The sequence below is a fragment of the Pantherophis guttatus genome, chromosome 4 (genome assembly GCF_059756535.1).
Source record: "Pantherophis guttatus breed Tessera chromosome 4, ASM5975653v1, whole genome shotgun sequence".
Taxonomy (NCBI): Eukaryota; Metazoa; Chordata; class Lepidosauria; order Squamata; family Colubridae; genus Pantherophis; species Pantherophis guttatus.
Genome location: NC_142066.1, coordinates 120119011 through 120132034, shown reverse-complemented (window position 1 = coordinate 120132034; position 13024 = coordinate 120119011). Strand labels below are relative to the sequence as shown.

General features: G+C 38.9%; 1 protein-coding gene across 1 annotated transcript in view; it reads left to right on the top strand.

Annotated features, from left to right (window-relative positions):
* The window catches only part of GPNMB (glycoprotein nmb), a 36084-nt gene extending 25078 nt beyond the window's left edge, over window positions 1–11006 (top strand). The window contains exons 7-11 of the mRNA XM_034401980.3: window positions 3742–3876; window positions 5212–5314; window positions 7597–7802; window positions 8939–9032; window positions 10358–11006. Coding sequence (XP_034257871.2) covers window positions 3742–3876; window positions 5212–5314; window positions 7597–7802; window positions 8939–9032; window positions 10358–10511 — 692 coding nt within the window. The 3' untranslated portion in view covers window positions 10512–11006. The remainder of the gene's footprint in view (window positions 1–3741; window positions 3877–5211; window positions 5315–7596; window positions 7803–8938; window positions 9033–10357) is intronic.
* Window positions 11007–13024: the final 2018 nt, after the last annotated feature.

Genomic DNA, 13024 nt, shown 5'->3' with positions numbered 1-13024 from the left:
TGGGAGTCCCCATTCTCAGGAGTACTTGTGGCATGCTTGTCTCAGTAGCCTTCCCTCGAGGGTCAGGATCAGGTCTGCTCTGCTTTCACCCATCCACGGTATTGACAGTATCACCCCGGTCATCATCTCCTGGAGCGAAGTGGCTCCCGTAGCTTCACCCCACAGGGTTAGATCTGGTTGTGTGGCTTGCTCAGACACTGGTCTTTGGGCCGGGCACCCATGCATTCCCTTTCTGTGGCCTCCTCTGCTTCCACCATGGCTTGGAAGGAGAGTAGATGGTTTCAACATAACTCACTGAACCAGCCCCTGTGGGTCCCTTTGTGACCGCTTTGTTTTCCTCTATCTTCCCTGAGTCTTCATGCCTCCAGGTTTTGGGTCAACATTCAGTGCTCAGGACCCTGGACAGCACCCCAGAATCCGGGAAGCTGGTTGCATTTTAAAGCAGATTCGGGTTAATGTCAGGGTTCCAAGTAACACCCCCAACAAATAAAGACTCTGAGGCTTAAAGTTCCTCAAAGTTCCATTTTATTAGATATGTCATATTGGCACATCTGGGAAAACCTAAATCTGAAAGTTTCCAGGTTTTTCCCACCCAAAGGAAAGTCCAAGTTCCTGCCCAGCCACATGGGCCATGTGATGAACCCACAAATTCATCACATGGTCCAATCAAAGCACCGTCCCAACTTGAGATGCCTCCCAGCCACACCCCTCTAGGTGCAGGGCAAGATGTCCGTGATTCTCTGAGAAAGGAATGTTATTATGACTATACATCACCCTTCCTCCATACAATCCTCCCTCCCAGTTTCCCACAGCAGTAAATGTGTCAGGCCTGAAGATCCCATGCAAAAGATGGCTTCCAGGCCAGACACACATGTGCACATAGGAGGAGGTAGGTGCACGTGTGCATAGGCCCAGCCCATACCATCCCAGCAGGCGTGTGTGAGCACAGGAGGTGGGCACCCGTGCACCTGCTGGGATGGGTTGGGCCAGGTCTGTGCATGTATGCACGGACCTCCTCCTGTGCACACACATACCTGCCAGAATGGCATCGGCTGGGCTGAAGCAACACGTGCGCCCACCAGGATGAGATGGGCAGGGCCGAAGCAATGCTGGCTGGCCCCTTAACATTTCCAGGACAGTTGCCCCTACCAGCCTTTCAGGTGAGTGTGTGCCTGCGTGGGGGGGGAGATGTCCAGCAGTAGGGACTCCACAGCTGGCCCTCCAAGAAACAGCCATGGCAGCGGTGGTGGCACTAGCAACAGGCAGAGTGGGGGGGGTAGGCATGTGATGCGGACCACCAGATGCACCTGCTCCATCCCGTGTGGCTGGGAGAGGGCAGGTGGGTGCCTGACACATCTAGCAGGCCAGACTGCATGCCTCTCCCTTGTACCTCTGCCTAGGGTTGCCAGGTCTGCTTCCAAAAAATAGCGGACAAGTGGGGGGGGGGATTAAGTAGTAAAAAAATAAAAAAAAATTACAATTAAATTATATATTTTCTTACATTTTAACATGCCATTTTAGGTCAGTCGACACAAGCACAATACATTTTAAAAATGTGAACTGTACATAATTTTATAATATATTTTTATTTTAATCTCATCATTAATTTTTTCGGAAAATGGAGTTCAATCTTTGTCTCATTCTAACTTATGGAAAAAAAAGACAAAACACGATTCTCCTATCCTTATTCTCTTAGACTGTACAGCTTTAGATTACGTACCATTTCATCATAAAGCTTTTGAATAAAAAAAATGTCCACTATTTTGTGAAAAAAAATAGTGAACATAATGTGAAAAAAGTGGACTGTCCGCTCAAATAGTGGACACCTGGCAACCCTACGCTCTGCCTTTGGCTACTGCTGCTGCTGCAGGTGAAGACAAGGTGAGGAGAGTGTGGAGTGACTGCTGCCTACTCTGTCCCATCTCTTTTGGCTTGCAGTTGGAGAGCAGGTCACTGTTGGTCATCTCCTTGGCCCCTTGTGGGGCTTGCCCTTGGCCTGTGGGTGGAGCATATTCCCCTCGTGCATCCAATGCATTTGGCACCACCGAGGCTGCCAGCAGCTCACGCAGGTTCATTAGGCCGCTGCCGTCACCGTCTGGAGCACCAGACCTGCCCAGCCCAAAGGAGGCAAAGCAGCCAGCTAGAAAGGCCAAGTAGAAGTGGTAAAAGCATTCCCATTCTCAGCAGGCAAAAGGCGGCTACCACGAGCAGGGAAAGCTCCATCCGCATCAGTGTAGTGGCTGCCCAAGCCTAGCTGGGAATGCGTGCCTCACCCCCATCTCTGCTGGGCCTGGGCAATCAGGGCTCTGATGGGGATCTGGCACTTGCAGTGGCTGCCTTTTGCCTGCTGGGCCCAGTGCAGTGGTGCCAAAGTGCATCAGGTGTGCAAGGGGAACACGCCTTTCTAGCTGGCCACTTTGCCTCCTTTGGGCTGGGTGGGTCTGCTGAGTGGAAGGGTAGAAATCCCCGATGACACGCCTCCTTCATCGGGGCTGCTCAGCAACTCCACCCTGCCCTGTGTGGCAGCAGGTCCAGAGCACTTTTGGAGAGCTGCCCAACCAACACAGCTCCTTCAGACAGAGTCCCGAGGCTGCAGTTCCTTTCCTGGACTGAAGGCAGCTTTCTGACTTGCACGCGCCCCCCCCCCTCCGCTGTATCTCTGTTCCAAGCTGAGGATTGCAGCCAAATTCCCCAATCGGCTGGTGTTCCCAGAAGGCGCGGTTTGGGGGTAGTGGGGCTCCCCTCCATATGAGCAGGTGAGTCAGCAGGACGCTGACCAAACCAGGGCCAGGGGCTCAAAGGCCCTCTTCCTCCAGCCTTGGGATGGGTGCCGCTTTCTACCCTGCCCTGTGCCTCACTTTGGGGAAGACTGACTGGGTGCCATGTGTTGTGTCTGGTAGCAGATGGGGAAATGCCGCACCCTCCCCCACTTCCTGCTGGTGAAGCATCCCTCCTGTGTACCCTCCGCTGCAGTCACAAGGGGAACATGCTCCATGTACAGGCCAAGGGCAAGACCCGCAAGTGGCTGAGAAGAAGATGACCAGTGGCAACCTGCTCTCCAACCACAAACCAAAACAGACAGTGGGGCAGAGTAAGCACATCCAGCGGTCTGCATCACATTCCTTCCCACAGCCTCCACTTGCTGCTTGGATGGCCAGCCCCATGATGTGCTGGCTATCCAAGGGTTCCGGAGCCATAGTGTGTGTCAGCTGAGGGGCCAGCAGACTGTGTCTACAGCCAGAAACCATCTCTCACACAAACACAAAGGGCAGTGAGTACACACTGTGGCTGATGGATTTCTGGCTATAGCTGCCCCACCCCCTGCCTTGCCTCATCTCATCCTGCGGGACAAGACCCACCAATCAGAGATCCCTGGATTCCCCCCCCAACCCCACCCAAACCCATAGGCACCACCCACGTGAGTGACGTCAAAGGGACCATGCCCCTGGCCACGCCCAGTCAGTTGCGACCACTCCGGCCATGCCCCTTCTCCTGGCTATGCCCCCTCTTCCCCCTCAGCCCCCGGAGGACAACCACAATGTTGATCTGGCCCTCAATAAAATTGAGTTTGACACCCCTGTATGGTATATAAATGGATGTAGGTCTTTATATGAAAATATGATGGTCAAATAAATGTAATATATGCTTTATCTTGGTATAAACAGAGGGTACAAAAATTCTTTTTGCTCTAAGATGCAAATCTAAAAACTCTTTCCACAACTTTTCTTTCTTTTTCTTTAGCATTCACTACGCAGTTGCCTTCTAATACAACCCTCACCTCCCCTAACTTAACCGAGGTGCCCACAGGACAGCCTCCTGTTGAAAGGTGCAGTATCACTCGATATGGAACTTACAAAGCAACACTTACCATTGTAGGTATGCATCTACATCAGTAAACAAAGAATATCATTTTGATAGATAGTGTGTGAAGTGTTTCACATTCATTACATAATTAAAATGGCTTTTGGGTTCCTGCTATGGTAGAATTTTTCTCTAAACAAAGGGCAGAATATATGAAAGCTTTGTAGAATCCATTTTGAAATGAAGACCTAAAATAGTATTATTTTGTTTGCTTTGAAAATCATATTACCAATAGTGTTACTGCTAAATATTTCCATCCATGAACAACAAGAGATTTCTTTGTACAGGTGGGAGTTCTTCCATTGGAGGAAGTCTCCTTTTGTCCACTAGAGTTCTTCCATTAATAGAAAAGATCCAACTCTACCAATTATCCTTTGTGGAATATATAACTAAATAGCTCATCAGTAATATTTGTGTTTGGCTGGGAATGTTCTTGTCACGCTGCCAAGGTATCATCATACACATCATTTTAAACCAAATTTCAGCATGCAGTATTATTGTTGCCATGTTCAGTTTTGTCATCTTGTTCAGGAAGAGCACAATCTCTGGATTAATACAGCAAATTCCAATTAAGGAGTCATTCTGAAAATATGATGAATATACCACAGTTTTAAAAAAACGTATTTAATTTAAAAGAAAGCTCTTAAAGTAACACTTTGATGTACATCATTATATTCAATGATGTACATTATTAGCAGAAGGAGCAAACAAAATTCTCAAATTGTATTCTATTTTTTTTTTGCAAGAATCTGAAGTCAGCCATACACAATACATATACACAGTATTAAAAATGCTCAGTCCAAGGATTTAGTTTCAGTATTGAAACTGAGCATAATAAACTTTTTAAAAATTGTCAATTTCTAACTTACTATGTGGTGGTGAGGAAGACAGAGAGTAATTCTGTTGCTGGTTTTTTGTTTTTTTTTTGTATGAGAATCAGACACTATTATTTTTTACTACAATAAAAAACTACCCATAGCTTCAGACCTATCTTTTTACTCTCTTGGTTATAAATTATGGATCATTCTTATCATTCTTTGGGGCTGGAATTTAAATATCTAATGATATGAAATGTTTTAAAATGTCAAGTGCCTGAACCTCTCTCTGTAATGATTACATGTCAACAAAAAATAAAAAAAAATGAACTTTTCTGGGTGACAGAAACAAAAACACAAATACAATGACCAGGAACAAATAAAATTTGATCATTCTGCCTATTTTTTGCATTGAAGAATCAGAAATTATTGTCAACAAGAAACTATAATTCTCTTGTACTTAGAAAAAATACTTTGTTGTCAAATTTTGCACTTAAAAAATCTTGGTATGTTAACAGTGGCTTATTTTTGACAGAGGGGATCCTTGAGGTAAACATTGTCCAAATGACAAGTGTCCAGATGACAGCTACTCAAATTGGAAGTTCCATGGTTGATTTCGTAGTAACCTGTCAAGGGAGGTATGCAAATATTCCTACATATTCTCCTACATATTCTGGCATTTTATGCTACACATTTAAATAATTCCTCTCAGCTAACTGAAAGAGCTCTATACTCAGTAATACCAGTATAACTGAATTGTCCTATTGCGGTTCACTGTGTTGGTGTATTGCTCCACACAGAGACTGAGAAATAAGAGAGCTGTAGTCCAGCATTCATGGATACTACTAGATTATAGGAATATGGAGATAATCTTGAAAACATTATGCATTTATGCAAATAAGGAAGATGAAACCCGTATTCATCCTGGCAAAAGAGAAAGCATGAGAAAGAAACTTAGAATAACCCTACCATGATTATCTTTGGTATAAGAGAGGACAATATTCTGTTATTATAACTTAGAACGATAAAGTAGTATTCTTGAAATGCTGACCTGATCTGTTTCCTAACCTGTCCTATCTCAAAGGACTGGCATTGGGCTGGAAACAGTTGAATCATATTATTTGTGTAGCTAAATCATGTACCTTGGCACCTGATTTATCTTCTGGTCCTCTGCTGCAAGTGGCAGCATCTAGCTGACCATGACTGATATTGAAAAAAATAGAGCTGGGTTGGATGTGATTAATACCAATGTGTACTTGGCTGTAGCTTAAAGGCCTGAACAGAAAAATTGTGAAATGCTGGCCTTTTTTTCCCTTTTTAACTAAAAGTTGAAAAGATTTTTAATTAGAAATTGACAAGCCTTTCCCTTCTAGTTTACAGTAAGTGTCAGGAAGACTAAAGTGTGTGTGTGTGTGTGTGTGTGTGTGTGTGTTTTGTATTTAATACAATAGTAAAAGGGTGAAATTTCCTTCCTTCCTTCCTTCCTTCCTTCCTTCCTTCCTTCCTTCCTTCCTTCCTTCCTTCGTTCCAGTTTGAGTTCTGCCAAATTTCCCTTCTAGCCCAAGTTAAAGAAAAAAATAGAAAAATGTCTTCAAAAGACATGCTGATACAAAGGAAAACAGTTTTCTGATATGTGTGGGCCAGGACCATCACTCAGGAGCCATGTTAATTCTGCTCCAGGGCAAAGCAGAGAAAGAGAATGAAATCCAGATGTTCTCTTAAACTGGATTTATTTCTAGGCAGTTTGCAAGATTCAGTTTACAAGATGCAGACAAGATTCTAAAGGCTGTCACATGGAAAAGCCCCATGTATTGTCCTTTGCAGTTGAACTAGCTTTCTTCGTAATATATTCAGTAAACTGTGTACTAGTGAGGTAAATAGCAAATAAAGAATAATGTAGATAAAAGAAATAATGTGAATAAAATAGGAATCATACAGAGTCAGATATATTTGGGGGACCCTCTCTATTCACATTATTATAAGGGGAAGACGTGCTTGGATACATGAACTCTGAGAGACCCTATCTATTCACATTATTATAAGAGAGGAAAGTGCTTGTTGGAAATTACATTAACAAACAGTTAAACCCCTTTAATTGGTAATATATCTTCTGAGACCTAGATGTCACGAAAGGACTGCTATATGGAAAAACATCTGAGTGACCTGACTGTGAATGACACAAAGACCTATATGTTACAAAGAGTTACTTAATCCAATGAATTTACCCAAGGATAGTAGTAACTCTCCCATTAGCAACTCTGAGCACTTAAGAAAAGTTGTGTGGCTAAGATAGTTTTGTAAACTAAGATTAATGCTTTAAGTAATTAGATGAACTTATTATACAGTGTATGTAACCATAGAAGGAAAATCGGATGTCTCATGATTAACCATATATGGAAAATGTATGATCTCACTGAATCCTTTGTCTTAGAAATGTATAAAAACCATTGTATCAGAGTTCTTTCTTTGTTCAAAGCTTCAGGTACAAATCTGGCTCTGAACCTTGCGCAATAAAGCTGTCTCTGACTGACCTGGGAATGTTTTTTAGTCCTTCCATTCCACTACACTAGGATTTATAAACAGAAAGCTTCATTGGAGCATTAATATTTTTAGAAGATTTAAAATAGTTACCTTCTTTGATGATGATGATGATGATGATGATGATGATGATGATGATGATAATAATAATAATAGCATGATGGCAATATTTTTCTTCTCCTGTTTAGTCATCTTTATTGTTTGAACTGAAATGGAATTGTTTTAAATATATATATGCTATGTTAAAAAAGAATAATAAATTGATCCGAACCATTTTGGGCATGTTATGAAAGAACTTACATGTTATCAATTGGTCCATTGGTTCTATACAATCCAAACTGATTAAGTACCTTATCTCTTTTTATCTCTTTCCCCTACCTAGTCTTCCTACAGATGCTTGCACATTAATTGCTGATCCCACATGTACAATTTTACATAGTGAGTCATGTCACCCTGTTGATATTGCCGATGTATGTTTCCTAACCATAAGAAGAGCCTTCAATGAATCTGGAACCTATTGTGTCAACATCACACTGGCTGATGCAACAAGTCTAGCACTCACAAGTACTTTGATCTCCATCAATGGAGGTAAATCCTACCTTTTTTTTTTATCAGAAGTTGGCATGGTTATTTCTCAAGAGATGTTAAATTTTCAACTCTAAGGGATACTGCATGTTTGACAGATTAACAGATGCTTACAATTGTATTTGTTTATTGAATAGCCCGAAGGCCTTTTCAAACAAAACAGAAAAGAAAAAGGGTAAAAGGCAAAACAGTTACAGAAATAACAATCTAAAAATATATGATATATGACATTAAAATTTTACAATATCAGATTTCAATAGCTAAGTTGCCAAGACTGTCAATAACCCAAATAAGATAGCTCCTCTCTAACTCAGCTCATCTTTCTTACAATCAATGAAATTCTTTTCGATATAACTGGCTCGTATTGCTGTCATCCTTTTAAGATAGCGAGTGATAGCCCTTACCATGGGAGGAGAGTCAGCCTTCAACAGAAATGCTAATTTATGCCTTATATTCCAGTGGGGAAATTAACAGATGCTTATAATATTCTAACATTACACTAATATACAAGTATAGAGTGCCTGAGATAGAGAAAAGTGTGCTTCTTATGATAAATATGCATAAAAAACTTTTTCATCTGAAGTACTTGGTCCTTCCTAACTCTATTAGTCCAAATCTGAATAATGATTGTAGTAGTGCCACACTTTCCCAAATGTCTGCATTTGAAGAAATATAGAATGAAAGACTATAACACATACAGTAACTCAATTATTACTGTATGTGCTGTGTACGAAGCAGTGTTGTGGCAAGAACTTTTTGCTTACCTTTCAAGCTTAGTCAAGTATAGAAAGAAAAATCTAAATAAATGAAAGTAATGAAACTGAAATAAGAACAATTTATTTTTCTTTGTATTTTATAATATTTATTTATTTGGTAAATTAATATACCATCATCTCATGTGACTTTGAGTTACAATGAAGTTACAAAACAATAAAACAAAATAACATCCTCCCTCCAAAACAAAAATATTTTTAAAATATTTAAAAACAATTAAGGCATTAGTTTTAATTAGGAGACAGGTATGGTGAACCCAATGAGATTGCAATATCAAGCAATGTAGAATATGTAGAGCATTATAAGAATATATTATTCACTGATTAAGTTCCCTTTATTCTGTTTTCTTTAATTTATTCTTTAAGCTGAAGCATCCTTTTCAAGAACAGCAGAAGGAATTCTGGTTACATGTGGTTTCTTAGTGGTGCTTGGTAGTTTACTGACTTTCTTCCTTTACAAGTAAGTTGCTTTGTACAGTCATTAACATGGATCAGACTATTGGTTTAGTGATTTATAAAATTTTCAAACTCAAATAATACAGATGTAAGAATTTGTCACAGAAGGTAGATTCTATTTACCCATAGAAAAAAGCAAAAATCCAGCAGCTTTCCCTCTCTGACTCACTCCTGAGATATAAAACACACCAACCCATCACCTCCCTGATGTTATTTTTCTTTTATATTCTGTTTTCTTCATGTTGCTTTTTAAATTATCCATAGAAGCTCGCAAATATTACTGGATAGAGCATATAATATATTTAAAATTGTTGAGAATAAGTTCAAAGCTTGTCTATCTTCTTTTCTATAAGAGGTTGAACAGCTTTAATTGGGTGTGCTATTGAGGAGTGAAAAATAATAATCAAAAAATCATAGCTATCCCTTAATCAATAGAGGAGAATGTTTGTAGTGAACGTTTGTAGTTGAACTGTGGGGCCCTTAGTGCTTTCTGAGTTTGGTTGTTTCCTTGTAGACATTTCATTACCAAACTAGATAATATCATCACTACTAAAAGGAGGTGGGCTTTACCTATTTGTTCTTTACAAGTAGTAAATAATAGTCTAATCAAGAAACTACTAAGAACATTCCTACCAATACTCACAGGATGAGCCACTTGTGTACAGAGAGAGCAAAGAGAGAGCAAACTTCACTCCCATGTAACCATGATGATGTTTCTTAGTTGGGAAATAAAATGTTTGCAAGAAAACAACCAAGCTCAGAGAATACAATGACCCCACAGATTCCTCAGTGTCAGGAGTGAAAGAAGCTTTTGCGCATGTGCAGAAGTGGCGCATGCCCATGCATGCGCCCACGAGCAAACTGGTAACAGCCAAAATTGAAATCCACTATTGGAATGAATGACAATTTGAACCATAGTTACTGCCTATAAGTTTGACTCTGTAACTGCAATATTCTATTGTCCCTGTTTTTTAAAAGGTTTCACATAAAGAATATATCTCGCAATGGCATAATATATTTTTTCTTTATGGAAGAACTCTGAAAACATTTACTTATTTTTGTAGTATATTTCGTTAGTAATGCAATACATTTCTATAAACACAAAATAGATTGTTTTCTTTTTTGGTGTCTCTCTCCTTTCACCCTAATGTATATTCTCAGAACCTGTTATCTAGAGCTGTACTAAAAGCTTTTTCCCACTGTTTTTTTTCATAAATATAAATGTGCAATAACAATTTACAGAAAAGAGTAATGCAATCCAGGAATTATTGGGTTTTGTTCATATAACAAGAAAAGCTTTTAATAAATTGATCTTCGCATTCTTTTCAGGAGATATAAAGAATATAAACCTATTGAAAGAAAATCAGGTCAAGGGAAATCCAGTGAAGGACTAAGTGTTTATTTCAATAATGTCAAGGCTGTTCTTTTCCCAAGAGGCAACGAGAGAGACCCTCTGCTGAAAAAAAAGCTGGGAATTGTCTAATTCTTCAGGTTAACATTTTAAAATCGCATGTTAAAATTTCAAACTTTACACTGAACTGTAATTCACTGTAGGAATGCTCTTAAAAAGGGAGGAAAGTTGGCATACTTACGTTACATACAAAATAAAAGCTATTGTTCAATACACTTGAAATTATAAAATATCAGCACATAATGTAATATTTTAATTGCTTATCTTGGATATGTTATAATGTATCAGTTAATGAACCATTTATAAGATAAGATAACTTTTATTTTCATTTTTTTACTGTGAGCACACCTGCCCACATTAAAAATGAAATTCTATTTCCTGCTCTTCAAGAGAAAATGTATACCTACCCAAACACATACAACACATACATTATAATGGGTACATTATATTGGGTATTATATTCAGTATATTAGATTATTGCAGAGATTTGTCACTGGGAGTCAATACTGCCTAAAAAGCATAAATAAATGAATAAAATAAAATTATTTACTCCTGTGGTTCAATAAATGTCTGCTTGGTTGAGTGTTTTTCTTTTACTAAGCAATTTAAGCTTGCAGTGAATTTTACTGAATTTAGAGGAAATTATTTCTGTGCCAACATGCTAGGATCATACTTCAATCCAATTTCCTTCATCCTGTATACTCAGTCAGCTTCAAGTTAATGAGTTTTAAAATTAGTTTGAAAATTACAGTAATGCTCAACTTACAACAAGTCATTTAGTGACTGTTCAAAGTTACACTGAAAAAAGTGACTTATGACTTTTTTTCACACTTATGACCATTGTAGCATCCTTATGGTCAATTGATCAAAATTCAGGTGCTTGTCAATTCTCATACTTATGATGGTTGCAGTGTCCTGGGTCACATTGTCACTGCATAGTCATAGTCATTTTTCAACCATCTGACAAGTAAAATCAATGGCAAAGTCAGATTCACTTAACAAACATGTTATTAATTTAACAACTGCAGTGATTCACTTAATAACTGTGACAAAAAACATAATAAAATGGGGCAAAACTCATTTAACAACTGTCTAACTTAGCAACAGAAATTTTGGGTTTAATTGTAGTGAAGGACTACTGTATTAGGATAGCCATTAGCTGGATGCTTTGAATATTCCTTTTTTAAAAAAAAGTTTTATTGTTTACTACACATTACGACAAACACATAACATACAACATATACATATATCCTCTGTTTAACTAATATACAATTTAATCACAACTTGGAGAACAATATAAAGATGTCTAATGTTTGGTTCTATTTTCTTGGTTTTTTAAAATTCACTCTGGTGCAGTGGTTCTCAACCTGTGGATCGGGACCACAGGTTGGGGGTCGAATGACCCTTTCACAGGGGTTGCCTAAGACCATCGGAAAACACGTATTATCAATGATTTTAGGAATAATTTTATAGTTGGGGGTCACCATAACATGAGGAACTGTATTAAAGGGTCGCAGCATTAGGAAGGTTGAAAACCACTGCTCTAATGCATTAGAAGAAGGGAATTTCTTGAATACTAAGAGGAGGAGAAAGTGGCTATGTCTACCAATAGCTTTGTCTCTACTTCCTAAATATGTATCTTTTTAGAACTATTATGAAAGATTAGGTGGGCTCAGACTCTCACAATTGTGGGAGAAAAGACTTTAAGAGAGAACTTGTGAATTTATTTTCATCCTGATTTCAATTTACACATTTTCTCTCCCTTCTCACTTGGCCCTTGAGGTACAAGTTGAAATCTGTTTTCTGTATTAAAGGAGGATATCTTCAGTCTCCAAAATTTATTATAGGTTTGAAACCGCAGGTCAAATAACACAAAAACAGGTTCAGTAATACTTCACAGAAAGAGCTGATAAACAAAGAAAATAGAATGTACTTATTTTCAGGCAATGAGGAATTTAAAACATGATTGATTACAAAGCCTACTTGCTGCTAAATATTTTCTGATACAGGTTTAACCCTTACTGTGCTCAAAAGCTTCATACTAAAACATTTATTAATATTGAAATTGTTTAAATCCTTCCATACTATCTAATCCATTTGTGGCTATGCAAGACAAACACCCCAACCCTTTCTACAGCAGATACAGTATTATCTTAGTATGATGTTGTCCTGCACTATTTTATGATCTGGTTTGAACATAAGACATTTATATTAAGACATTTACAAAATCCACTGATTGGATTCACAGATCTTATCAAACAAGTGCTCAAAGGAAAGCACCTTTACTCAGTTGAATCTTAGCACCAAAGAACACTTGTTATTCAGATTTATAGTAGAAGTGTTAGAAAGCATGATACAAGTAGTCCTCAACTTACAACAGTTCATTTAGGGACTATTCAAAATTACAGTGACACTGAAAAAAGTGACTTATGACCGTTTTCACAATTATGACTGTTGCAGCATCCCCATAGCCATGTAATCAAAATTCAGATGCTTGAAAACCGACTCATATGTATGATGGGTGCAGCATCCTGAGGTCATGTGATCCCCTTTGCAACCTTTTGACAAGCAAAGTCAATGGGGAA